This window comes from Biomphalaria glabrata, chromosome 10 (assembly GCF_947242115.1).
Source record: "Biomphalaria glabrata chromosome 10, xgBioGlab47.1, whole genome shotgun sequence".
In the NCBI taxonomy this organism is placed as follows: domain Eukaryota; kingdom Metazoa; phylum Mollusca; class Gastropoda; family Planorbidae; genus Biomphalaria; species Biomphalaria glabrata.
Window position 1 is genome coordinate 38103790 of NC_074720.1, and position 13141 is coordinate 38116930.

Consider the following 13141-nt stretch of genomic DNA (forward strand, 5'->3'; position numbering starts at 1 on the left):
GCGGCAATATAGCCTACCAACTACTTTTAAAAAACAAAGCTTGTATTGAACGTACTTGTATCAATTAGTTTGGATCAATCGTGTAATGAAATCTGTAACAGATCTAGAGTTCTAGACTAACAATAATAAATCTGTGCGATTAGAAATAGTTATTACCGTACCAATTGTTTTTAGAGCAATGTCATGCTTTTAGCTTTCTCAATACGGGGTAGAAAGAAAGGAGTAGACTTATCTGGGTAAAGGTTATCGTGGTCGCTTTTCAAATGTATTCTATACAAAATAATTGTACGACTTCAATTCGAGCTCAGGGCTAAAGCCTCCTCAAGCCAATGCACTAACCATAGAGCTATCCCTCTGTTAGTTTCAAACTTTTAAGCGACAACCAAATTCTCTACACCAAGTTTGAAGTGGACTAATTCAGCTTCTATCGCCAAATCTTTGTCTTCCCTGATTCGACACCAAAACAAAATAGTCCAGATTCTTGTTTTGTCAGGTACAAAGCAAATAATTATGCAAATTTTCAACTTGATCCGAGATTAGGTGTGGGAGAAATAACGTGTACACAATCTGTACCAGACAGACAAACAAGATATGTCAGACATGTCAGCTTATCCATAAATAGCTAATTTTTAGTGTACAGATACGGAAGTATTGATATGCGAAGTAGTTTAGTGTACAGATACGGAAGTATTGATATGCGAAGTATTTTAGTGTACAGATACGGAAGTATTGATATGCGAAGTATTTTAGTGTACAGATACGGAAGTATTGATATGCGAAGTATTTTAGTGTACAGATACGGAAGTATTGATATGCGAAGTATTTTAGTGTACAGATACGGAAGTATTGATATGCGAAGTATTATAGTGAAACATAGTAATTTGTATTTCGTTTTCAACAGTGAACTTTGAGTATGGTGTACTTGACATCAGTGATGCGCGGTGGCTGAGCGGTAAAGCGCTTGGCTACCGAACCGGGGTCCGGGGTTCGAATCCTGGTTAAGACTGGGATTTTTAACTTCAGGATCTACGGGCGCCTCTGAGTCCACCCAGCTCTAATGGGTACCTGACGTTAGTTGGGGAAAAGTAAAGGCGGTTTGTAGTTGTGCTGCCACATGACACCCTCGTAAACCGTAGGCCACAGAAACATATGAACTTTACATCATCTGCCCTATAGACCACACTTTACTTAACATCAGGGTATTTGGACTATTTCATTTCAAAATCTTCCTCTTTTCATCTTCGAAAGTTTTTCTTAAGGTTCCATTTTATCGCCACCACATTGCTTCATTTCTTTTTTTTCTCTCTAACTTAATTACTTAAAGAACGTTAGAGGGATCTTAAATGTAATCAAAGAGTACATTTCTTCGATTAACATTTTTAGCGAAAAATCTCCAGGAGCAGATAGGCCAGACTTCTTATGTCAGTGTCCTGTTCTAAGTTCAAGGACTTTGTGGATGCCAAGACTTTCGATTGATCCACTGGATGTGTGTCTGGTCGTTTGCTTTGCCCTCTAAACTGTCGTTCGAAGGTCATGGTTCGAACCCTGCCCTGAGCCAGGCTTGGGCTAGAATGTAATCATCTTCTAATCTGAAGGGACATCCGAAGCATGTAAAACAACGAACAAACTCCACCTCAATCGAAGTGCAGAATTGGACTAAAGTAATGACAGCAAGTGTCAAGCTTAATAAAAAAAAAAGGGATTATGAACTCATGTTGATAATTAGGGCTCTCCTTGTATAGTCAGCAACTATGTTTTACATTAGAGGATGACTGTCCTTATTTCTGCCAAGTCACTGGTTTTCCTGGCTAGCTCAGGCAACCCATTCCATGCTCTAATAGCACTAGGGAAGTAGTATTTGTACAAATTTGTCCTAGCATATGGAATGAGCCTTTATCTTTGTGTCTTTCTGAGTAATTTATCTATCTTCAAATGTATTGTTACAAATGAACAGTGATAGGTAGAGGTCAACGTATGACCCCGGCGAGATGACACAGCAGCTAGTGTTCCCTGGAATCTACATGTACAAACAAAGACAGGATGTGACGTGTCCACACGTGTTGTTCCAGGGGACGAACAGATCTAAGTAGGGGGACAGTTACTAATGAACAGTGACAGATAAAGGTCACTACGTGTGACCCCGACTTGATGACACTGCAGCGAGTGTTTTCTGGAATCTACGTGTATAAATAAAGACAGGATGTGACGTTTCCTGACATGTTATTCCAGAGAATACTAGGAGTGTTTGTGCAACTTTGGAGAAGCGATTAGGGACTCTATATAAGCCAGAAAGTTAATGTGAAAGTCAGTCGTATGGAGTCGTGAGTGAGCCGTTACAGTCGATACAGACTATGTAAGACGTGTGCGGCTCTGTGGAAGAGAAATGTGTACGACTCGATGCAAGTTAACTAGGGTAGAGTTAACTGGAGTGGACTACTGTCGTTAAAGTCTATACAGCGAACTACAGTGGACTTGAGCCGTTACAGTCGATACAGTCGATGTAAGACGTGTGCTGCTCTGATTCGGTAGACTTGAGTACGACTTGGTTCAGCTTTGGGAGACCTGGAGCGACACTGGGAAGTGTGTCGTTGGTCTGTTCTGTAGAATACGGCTCGAGGAAAGTTGTGAAGGGATGAATTGCAACGAAGTGAAGAGATGAATTGCAACGAAGTATAGCTAACTGTAAACTGACAGATATTGTACAGTCTTCTACGCTACATGTTACAGTAACGAATTGTTAGAGTTAATCGTCATTAAAGTTATATGAAACTGAAAGTTTAGTCGTCAAGTTCTTTGCTGTGTTTTTATTTGTGTGCCAACTAATACATCTAGCCAGAAGATTCAGAAATACGTAACAGTATATAGATCATTCAATTTCGAACCTGGTTATTACACCAAAGTTACACAAATGATTAATTTAGAAATTAGATTTTAAGAAGTATGGTGAGTGTGGGGATGAGGGGGGAATTGTCAGGCTGGTAGTTGTCATGCCGGTGATGAATGTTCAGATGGCTTAGTTAATCTCGAGATCCAAAAAAATGTTTAACCAAGATCGATTCCTCGACAAGTAGGCAGACTTGGCACGTCTTCGTATTTCTATTAAGTTCTTTCATCTTAAGAATCTTTTGTCCTGTGGCCTAGGGTTAATATTATCCTCACAATGATTATAATTCTGGCAGCTCATCCCCTGCTGTACTACAGGAGATTAGGACAAGGGCATATTATAATTAATCTAAGGTTTCTGAAAGAAAGGTATGACAATTATAAGAAATACCAGAACATCATTGAAAACAAATCAGCAAAGTGAATTTAAAAAATATTTTGTTTTTATTTACAGTAAAAATGTATTAACTTTGTCAGCATTTGGTCTTAGGATTTAAAAACAAAACAAAAAAGATGAAGGTAGGTTGTTTCTTGAACAAGTCTGAAGCAATGGTGGGGTTGTATAATGAAGAGATAATACATGGCAAAGATTTCATCTACATCAGTCACCATTTTGAACAGCTACAATAATTTAAAAGAATTTGTACAATTCGACCAGTTTATGTAAAAGCAATATCAAACAATAGGTCAGAAAAAAAAACAAGCAATAGAAAAAAGATTACTTTTTTAAAAAACAAAGCTGAAGGGAAAGAACAGCTAATTACTGTCATTTATCTGAAAATTACATGGTTTAGCTCCCTTTCTACTATATGAAACAAAATTAATTAAATAGTACTAAATGCTTAATTAATTGGTTAATTTTTTTGATTGATTTGTGTATTATCATCGACTATGAATAATTATGCTAAATTTTAACTTGATCTTAGAATGGGAGCTGGGAGAAAAAGCATTTTAAAATGTAATAAAGGGATTAAATCCATACATACATCCACATCACTCATTAAGTAACATTTATTTCCCTTATTTCCATATCAAACAAAACAATAAATCACAAACAATTAATTAACTACTTGGTTAATTTTTTTTTTTGAATTATGTCCTGTCAGGTTTAATAAATAATTGTGAAAAGTTTTAACTTGATCCAAGAATGGGAAATGGGAGAAAAAACATGTTCAAACTTTTTACCAGACAGACAGAGTGAGTTGAAATAAGCTTTGTAAAAAAAAGCAACAAAACATTTAAAACATTATTTAGATAAAATGTCTGAAATAATCAGATTGTATCTCTGTTAGTTGAATTTTGTTCTCAATCTAGATTTTGTGGACTTCTCATTTCTATTACTCTACACCAGTGGATGCAACCTTTTTTCAACCTGAGTGTTATTTAAATGACAGATAAGCCTTTCAAGAGCCACATCATCGCAATAAATAGTAAGAGTCCAATGGATTTGAGCCTTTGCTGCTTCTTATGGATGCGGACATGCCTTTTGATGGGCCAGACACCAGCGTGTCATGGGCTGAATATGTTACACAGACCATAATTTTAGCCCAGAATGATTATCAATATGATCTGCTTGGTCTTTCAAGTCTAACAAACAGAATTCACATGTATCGATGCAGAAGCTAAAATTCCAAAGACAAACAATTTTTTGTTTGTATTCAAAACTAAATAAAAATATTTAGCGCACAAAGAAAAAAAAAATATATATACAAAAATAGATAGGACTTGAAAGCAAAATTAAAAAGTATAGGGTGATATTTGTATCTCATACTGCATGTTATATTTTTTATTCTTTATGTCCATTATTTCTTTGGGGCTATAGCCAAATAATAATAAGCAAAGAAAGTTATGAGGCCTCATGCCAGTTCTGTGACAAGTAATCTTACGTTAGAAGAATGTTGTGACCTCAACTAAACCTGGCAAATACCATTAGTAATAACCAGAGTTATCTACCTGTTTAAAGACATTTATTAGCTAACATGAAAAGTGAAAAGGAAATGTCAAGCATAAGGTTTAAAAAAAAAAAAAAAAAAGCTGCTGCAAGATATTTAACCCACTGCTGCCAATAGTATTAATTTCTTTTTTCGTGTGTTCAAACTTGTTATAAATCTTTAGGCAGGTTTGGGTTAAGGGCCCAAAAAGTCTTCAATAACAAAATATTAAAACTCTTATTGCAATCCACTAAGTATTAACCCATAGTGCTCAGTTAAAGAACTATGTTTATTTAATTTGTCTATTCGATCTGATATCGCCTCTTTCTACAAGTTACACAGTTTTTGATGTTTGCCAGTGAGCCCCCAGCTGTGTAGAAGGCAAATATTCCTGAGACAACTAAAATGATGTATGCTGGAATCAGTGGTCCCAAGTAGATGGCGCTGTCAGTGCTGCTGCTCAGCTGATTCAATAGTGTCTGAAGATAAACAAACTATTAATGTGGTATGGTCAAATTTCATCTTATTTGATAACTATATCCAATACTAAGTAATTTGATTAAGAATGATAAAGGATTTAAAAATTTTAAACTAAAAACAAGAAAAATTTTACAAGACAATACCTCCATTGTACAACTTAAAGTATAAATAAAATATAAAAAGATATAATTAAAAAAATATTTGGTTCAAACCGGGTATCGAACCTGTGATTTTGACACAGTTAGATGCGTGAATGGACAGCCCCTTAACGTGGTAGACCACTTCACATATCTAGGAAGTATAGTATCAAATGATGCCTCACTTGCAAGGGAAGTTGATAACTGTCTGGCCAGGGTCAGTAGTGTTTTTGGATGCCTTCAAGCGAGAGTTTGGCGGAAAAAATCGCTCCGCCTGCCTACAAAAAAGCGGTGGTTTTCTCAACCCTTCTATATTGATCTGAGACATGGGTATTATACAGAAAGCAACTAAGACTACTTAAGCCCTTTCACCAAAGATGCTTGCACTCCATCATGGACATACGGTGGCAAGACTGCACTACAAACAGCGATGTATTTGCAAATAGACAGTATAGAGCAGGGGTTCTCAACCTGTGGGTCGCGACCCCCTTGGGGGTCAATTGACAATTTGCCAGGGGTCGCCTAAGACCATCGAAAATATGGATTGTTGTTGTCTATTCTTCTTTTGCTGTATGTGTGTGTGTGGGGTGCGGCAGAGTGGGGGATTGTAAAAAGGGGTCGCCGAGCATAAAAGGTTGAGAACCGCTGGTATAGAGGGACTTCTTGTTGTCCAACAGTTATGCTGGGCAGGGCACATATGGGTGACAAACGTATGCCGAACGCAGTGTTTTGTGGTGAGCTAAAAGGTGGTCGACATGACAGAGATGCCCCATGGAAACGCTTTAAAGACCAGCTTAGGCGCCAACTTGTCATAGCTGACATAGAAGAGAACACCTGGTTGCATGCGGCTTCAGATTGAGACAGCTGGAGGTCACTCACAAAGACCGCTGGATACACATGTGAGACCAAAACAAAATCCGCTGCTGAGGACAGACACAGATGGTGAAATGAAATTCTTAATTGACCACCGCCGGACAAAGGTTATGCTTGCCCTGGATGAGGCAAAATCTGTAGGTCAAAGCTGGGGCTGTGTCGCCACGGGAAATACTGCATTCCTCATTAATCTTGGGACTCGAAGACACGCCATTATTATTATTAGAATATATGTACTTATCAATCCTTCCAGAAGGAGTTCATACTTGAATAGAGGTATTGTAATAAAACAAAAAAAAAATATATACAAACCAGACATGAAACCAGCATATGAGTTGCTACAACATAAGCCACATAGAAATAGCACTTCCGGTCCATTCCAGCAAAGAAGATGACACCCCACATAGTATGTAGCAGGATAAAACATAAAGTTAGATACGCTGGAAAATAGAGTTTAACCAACAATCAGTCAAGAAGAGCAATGACTTTGTAGCGTTTAAGTCTCTAATTAACACAAAGGACAGGACCAACAAAAAGACTCAATGTATTAATCTAGAAGTTTTAAAGGAAAGTCTGTAATTGATAAGATAAAATATGAAATATCTAAATTTATCTGTTGCTACTAGACTTGCTGGCAAGATTTTTTAGAGCAAGTGCTCAGTTGATTGGATGCGACTGTAACAAATTTCTTGGTTTCAATAAATTTTGTTTCTTTCAATATAGTATACTTACACGAGGACCAAAAGAAATATTTTGAATCTCCATGAATCCCTATTGAGCCAGGGCCCCACAAATCAGCCAGAACATTGATCAAAGAAAAGGCTCCAGACATAAGTCCAAAGCCAAGTCCAGATACTGAAAAAAAAAAGAAAAAAGATCTAGAATTTGTTAAATGCTATTTCATTTTATGGCAATGTTGGCTGTCTTTTCTTCTTCTTCTTCGTTCTAATTTTTTTTTTTGGAGTGTTCAGATGACTAGACCAATATTTGAAATGGGGGAGCTACCACCTTCTACCAAGCGCGTCCCCAGGTGGCGGATAGAGGAAGGACCCATAGATATAAGGGTTAGCTGTGAACACCAAATAAACAGCCACGGACCAACTGGTTTGCAGTCATGGAGGATGAGGTGGAGTATTTTCGTATGTAAATATTGAGTGAGTCAGGTATGAATGCACATATTTTTTCATAGTTACTATGTTCTGTTTGGTGTAATGCACTAATTGTAAGACAAATTTCCTCAAGGACAATAAAGATTATTATTATTATTATTCCAGTGGTTAGAATATTAACTACAAACATGCTAACTGACTGAAATGGGCCATGTCTGGTTATTGATATGATCTGAAAGAAATGAGTGTTATTAACATATTGATCTATACAAATGCTTGGAGTGTTAACAATAAATTTAGTAGCTTCAAGTTGATCAGCAATGAATGAGATGGTTTTCTTTTTGAGTTGTTGGGTGTCCTGCAAATTAAAGTAAAACTATTTAAAAATTCATATGACATTGTCTCATGGCAGGTGGGGAGTGGTGACAAACAAATCTTGTTTTGTTTTTTTTAATTTTTAGACATTTTCCTGCTAACAGTATTTTTTTGTTCTTAAAAGTTAAACGAGCAATTTACAATGATGTAAATTGGCATCAAGTGACAATTTTGATTTGAAATTAAAAAGTTCCCTTTCAGACCTTGTGATCTATAGGACAGATAATGTAAAGGTCATCTGTTTCTATTGCCCACATTTAATGAGGGTATCATGTGGTCAGCACAACGACCAACCGCACAGCACCTCTGATTTGAAAAAAAAAAAGATTGATAAAAAATTGAGCTGAAAAGAATGCAATTTTAAGCCTCTAGAGATTTCAGTTAGTTTTGCTAATAATCGCAGTAAATTCTGCAAATTAAATCTGATAGAAAGACTAAATGGACAGAGTTTTATACTTAATTATCCCATGACATTTTCAAGAAGACCGAGTATATGGCACCATCAGGAAATAAAGCCAGGTATTTATTATTTTGAATCAAAAGTGATGCCAGTGCAACTTGAAAGGAATGAGCATAAACCGAACACAATGTCTTTTTAAAAAGTAAAAAACACCCATGTGTTTGCCATAAATAAAGAAAACAAACAATATACCATAAGCCATAATATGTGTGTTGGCAAAGTCTCTGGGAGTTATATTTGAGTTGTCTGACTGTTGGCTGACTTTTATTAAACCTTCATTGGCTAATCTGAAAGAACAAAAACCAATTTTGAAAGTTACTATAGAAGTATTATTTATATGACAAACCTAAATTGTGACATTTAGTTTCTCCATTTTCAAATATTAAATATGTCCAGAAAGTGTTTTTTTTTTACTTTGAATTTTTATTTAAAAAAAAAAAAAGTTACCCTTTTAGAATTAAGATCTATAGAGCAGATGATGTAAAGGTCATGTTTCTATGGGTAATGGTTAACGAGGGTGTCATATGGCCAACACAACCACTAAACGCTTCTACTTTTCCTCAACTAATATCAGGTAGCCATTAGAGTTGGGTAGACTCAAGGGTGCCTTAAAGATCCTGAATTAAAATCCCAAACTTCACCTGGGACATACGGTTTAAAAGCCAAGCACTTTATCACTCAGCTACTGAGCCTGTAAAGCTATGTAAATAATTACCTCATAATCTTGTAGAAGAGAAACCTGAAAAGTTCTTGGAAGAGCACAGAAAAAACCAAGCCAAAGGCTAATGTTTCTCTTAGAGGAACCACTGCAAACCATAGTATGGATGAAATCAAGAGGGCTATCAACCAAAAAAATGAACTGAAATGTCAAAAAAAAAAAAAAAGAAATATATTAATATAAGAATCATTAAATAAAGGTTTCTATATCTATAATGTATGTAAGTGTCAATCATTGTGTCATCAATTAGATCTATGTAGTTTTTTTTTTCCCAAGATATACATAAACTGTCAACTCATTTGAATTTTAAGCACATGAAGAATTTGCAATCTAATATGAAGAGTTATAAAAATACTTTCATAAGTTCATATCAATCAATATCAAGTAGAAAAGAAATAAAGCTTCACATGCATCTTTTTTTTTACATCTTTTCACATTTGTAGCAGAAACAGGACATTTACTTACCTAGCAATGAGAACAATTACTCTCATTGGGTCTTTAGCAATAGTAAAGATAAATAATGCTATTGGAGGTCCAAAGGCGATAAAAGTACAGCCAAAAAACTCCATTAAAGTCATTTTCCTATTTTGTTTGTCTCAAACTAAAAAAAAAAACTGAAGAAGAAAAACAATCTTGTCAAATATTAGTGTAGGCACTTCTAGTTATTTTTCATATTAAAGTTTAAATCTTACACCTTTTGTATCTAAAAAATAAGATTATAAAATCTCTTATCGCTAGTTAAGATATAAAATTCAAAGGGAAATACAAAAGGAAAATTTCTCCCAGCTTAATAATAATACTGTTTGAAATATATGATAATAATAATAAGGCCTGTTTTCGAGTCTGAAGATTAGTGAGAAATGTAGTATTTCCTGTGGTTACGCAGCCCCAGCTGTGACCTGCATATTTTGCCACATCCAGCACAGGCATAACTATTGTCCGCTGGTGTTTCATTTAGATTTATTTTCACTGCCTACGTCTGTCCTCTGCAGTAGATTTTCTTTAGGACTCAAATGTGTATCCTGCGTGACCTCCAGCAGTCTCGTTCCGAAGCCACATGCAACCAGGTGCTCTCTTCTATGTCAGCATATTTTCCAGCATCTTATACAGACAAATCCGTTGTCTGCTGGCGGTCTATTTAAGTTTTCTTTCCGTCTTCTGCACCTGTCTTCAATAATGGCTTTTCTTTTAGTCTCAAATGTTTGTCCAGCAGCCATTGTGAGAGCAATCCAACTGCCTCTTTCAGAGACCATCTGCTGCTAGTTACTTTCCTCTATATCAGTGAGGGCAAAATGGCACCTGAGTTAATCTTTATAGCGCTTATGGGGGTACCTTTGTTACACTGTCCTCCTTTAAGCTTGCCAAAAAAAGATCACCTTTGGCATGCAGTCATCTCCCATGCAGGATAAGTGTCTGACCCAGCGCAGCTGTTGAATGGTAATTAGTGCTTCTATAATGCCCACATGGGCCTCCAGCAGAGCATAGTTATTTGTAATGTAGTCTTGCCAGCGTATGCCCATCATGATCAAAGGCAACTTTGATGGAAGCGTTCAAAGAATCTTAAATGCCTTTGGTAGAGCATCCAGGTCTCAGAGCCATACAAAAGTGTGGTGAGAACCACTACTTTAAAAACATTCTTTTTTGTTGCCTGGTTAAGAGACCTATTCCACCATACTATCAGTCTAAGGTGACCAAAAGTGCTGTTTGCAAGATGGTTGTCTATTTCTCTGGACAGTGACACATCTTTGGAAACTGTACTTCCTAAGTAGGTAAAGTGGTCAACAACACTAAGGAAATGGCCATTCACATTGATTTGTGGTTCTGGATTAGTTAACATTTGGGACTTCTGAAGCATGAACACCTTTTCTTTGGTGGAAGGATAGACCAAACGAGGCAGCAGCCTCAGCAAATTCATGGACAGCAAGTAGAAGTCCCTGTTAGGTTTGTGCAAGAAGGGTGCAATAATCCACATAGAGCAACTCAGTAGCAATCATTTCTGTACTTTTTGTATGGTAGAGCAAACCCTGTGTATGTTAAATAAGATGCCGTCGGTGCAAACATAATGCCCATATGCAGGCGTCGCCTCATTTTTTTTAGCATTGCTCTAAAGAATATTGGATATAGTCTATTTGATATAATAAAAATTTATATAGATCTAGATTAGATTAAGATATATCTCATCTCCTGTACTATTCTCATATGATATACATAAATATATAATAGATCTAGAGTCTATATTGATTAGATTATTATAGCTCAAAAAAATATAAATCTATGACTAGATCTAGTCATTACTATATGAAGTATATATGTATATTACTGTCATTAGAATCTAGATTAGCCAGGTCTAGATCTAGATAAGATCTAAAGTCTAACCACTTTTCCATTTCTGTTTTTTAAATTATAGCCAAGGCTTGATGAAAGCTTACAGCCTGTTCAGTGGGTGGAATTTGCCCTCCCTGGTGGGCCAAAGAGTCTGCAATTGTGTTGCCATTCACACCATTTTCAACCATCTTTCCCATACAAGATGTCAGTGAGATGGGCCTGTAGCCCTCAGCAGTGGAAGCATCTTTTCCCTTTTTTGGTATAGGAATAATGGTGGCACGTTTCTAGGTCCTATTTACAAATGCCAAGAGCACAGCCCTTCTTAAGCATTTCGGGGGTGATACCATCCGGCCCGGGAGCCTTTTTTAGCTGGCATTTCCTTATGGCAGCATTAAGCTCGCCTATCGAGAAGGGGGAGTTCATCGTTCCCTCTGCACTTTCGGTCTTTGGTTCCTTTCTGTCTTTTTTTTCATCATCTAGAGTCTAGAGTTTATAGACTATGGTCATACTGTGTATACTACTATAGTAACTATAGTATAGTGATTTATAGAAATATAGATCTAGTCCAGTTATTTAGTTACCTACCTAGTTACTAGATAATACTAGATTACAAGATCTAGATCTAGTAGTAGCCTAGTAGGATATAACAATGAATAAGTAAGTATTTACTTTCAACTTTCAGTCAGTTTACTTAATTATTAATAAAACTTAACTTTAACTTACTTAACTTACAGTTACTCAGTTAATCAAGTTAATGTCTTTTGATAAATAAAGTTTTATAGATGTAGGGAATGTAGTAATTATTAGATTATTATTATTAATATAGACTAGTTATATAAATAAATTCATTAATTATTATACAATAATTTCAATAATACATCTATAAAATCTATTATACATTTAGATCTAGAATAGACCTAGCAGAAATTTAATGTAACAAGACAAGCCTAACAAGGGTAAATAAAATTAGATCTATGCAAGAACCTTTCTATCTAAGCCTAATTGTTAAAGACAGCAATAAATTAAAATCTAAATCTAGTTATTCTAGGGCGTTTATAGTCTAGATCTAGATTCTAGATCTAGATTATGATATTCTTACTTATAATGTTTGTGTTTACTCATTCACAAATTGTACTTCCGTATTTGAAAACCGGAAATGAGCTATCGGTACTAAACCCTGACTAAACCGTATGAATTTTTTTTTATCTTCAGAATGTAGATATCTACCGTTTTACAGTTCAAAAACTTTTTTTTTTTTTCTAGATCTAGATCAATGTCTTTCTATCGTCGGAATGGTCGAAATCTCCAGGAATAACTTGCTGTCTTTAGCGTGAACAAAACAGGCTCTCTAAAAGACATCTTGCTGAACACGAGATGAATGACTTTACGAACTAACGAAACTCAAATGCCTCTTATTTTTCACCATTGACTCATATTCCATCCGTTCTTAAAAAGTGAATGGTAGACTTGAGAATAAGGGTTACCAAACACCTACACGCCCAGGGGAAGACAAAAAAAACTTCAAGAACTGGAAACCAAAGGCTAACAACGTACTTTATTAATTTTTCATATTTCAATGATGAACTTATGAAGTGTCATTCCGAAGTAGCCTACTATTGTAGGCCTGTGTGTGGAACTTCATGCATGATAAAAATCCATCTCTCTTATCCACTATCCGTTGATAAGTTAACTACAAACAGGAGTGAGGCAAGGGTTTAACTCTCTCGATCCCTTCTTTGTTTCTGGAGGCACGGTGGCTGAGCGTTAAAGCGCTTGGCTTCCGAACCGAGATCCTGGTTTCGAACCATGTTGAAGACTGGGATTTTTTAAACTTCGGAATATTTGGGCGC

The 13141-nt window shown here is 36.1% G+C and overlaps 1 protein-coding gene across 4 annotated transcripts; it reads right to left on the reverse strand.

Moving 5' to 3' along the window:
* Nucleotides 1-3304: 3304 nt before the first annotated feature.
* LOC106053258 (gamma-secretase subunit Aph-1-like) lies at nt 3305-12519 on the reverse strand. 4 transcript variants are annotated; one of them, XM_056043984.1, is made up of 8 exons: nt 12276-12352; nt 11877-11924; nt 9432-9567; nt 8964-9107; nt 8441-8535; nt 7037-7159; nt 6617-6744; nt 3305-5293 (listed from the first exon to the last, which is right to left on the reverse strand). In XM_056043984.1, exons 3-8 carry the CDS (start codon nt 9542-9544, stop codon nt 5117-5119), a joined length of 780 nt encoding a protein of 259 aa, XP_055899959.1. In that variant the 5' UTR covers nt 9545-9567; nt 11877-11924; nt 12276-12352; the 3' UTR covers nt 3305-5116. The 4 variants fall into 4 exon arrangements, with proteins under 4 accessions (XP_055899959.1, XP_055899958.1, XP_013064234.1 ...); XM_056043983.1 differs by having other exon boundaries at nt 9432-9580; nt 12276-12292; XM_013208780.2 differs by lacking the exons at nt 11877-11924; nt 12276-12352 and adding an exon at nt 12391-12519.
* Between the last annotated feature and the right edge of the window lie 622 nt (nt 12520-13141).

Excerpts from the sequence above, each read along its gene's own strand:
- LOC106053258 (XM_013208780.2), bottom strand. The coding sequence starts at position 9,544 with ATGACTTTAATGGAGTTTTTTGGCTGTACTTTTATCGCCTTTGGACCT. Across the intron at positions 6,745-7,036 it reads ATATTTCTTTTGGTCCTCGT|CGTATCTAACTTTATGTTTT; the intron begins GTAAGTATACTA and ends TCTATTTTCCAG. Across the intron at positions 5,294-6,616 it reads ATATGCTGGTTTCATGTCTG|ACACTATTGAATCAGCTGAG; the intron begins GTTTGTATATAT and ends GTTTATCTTCAG.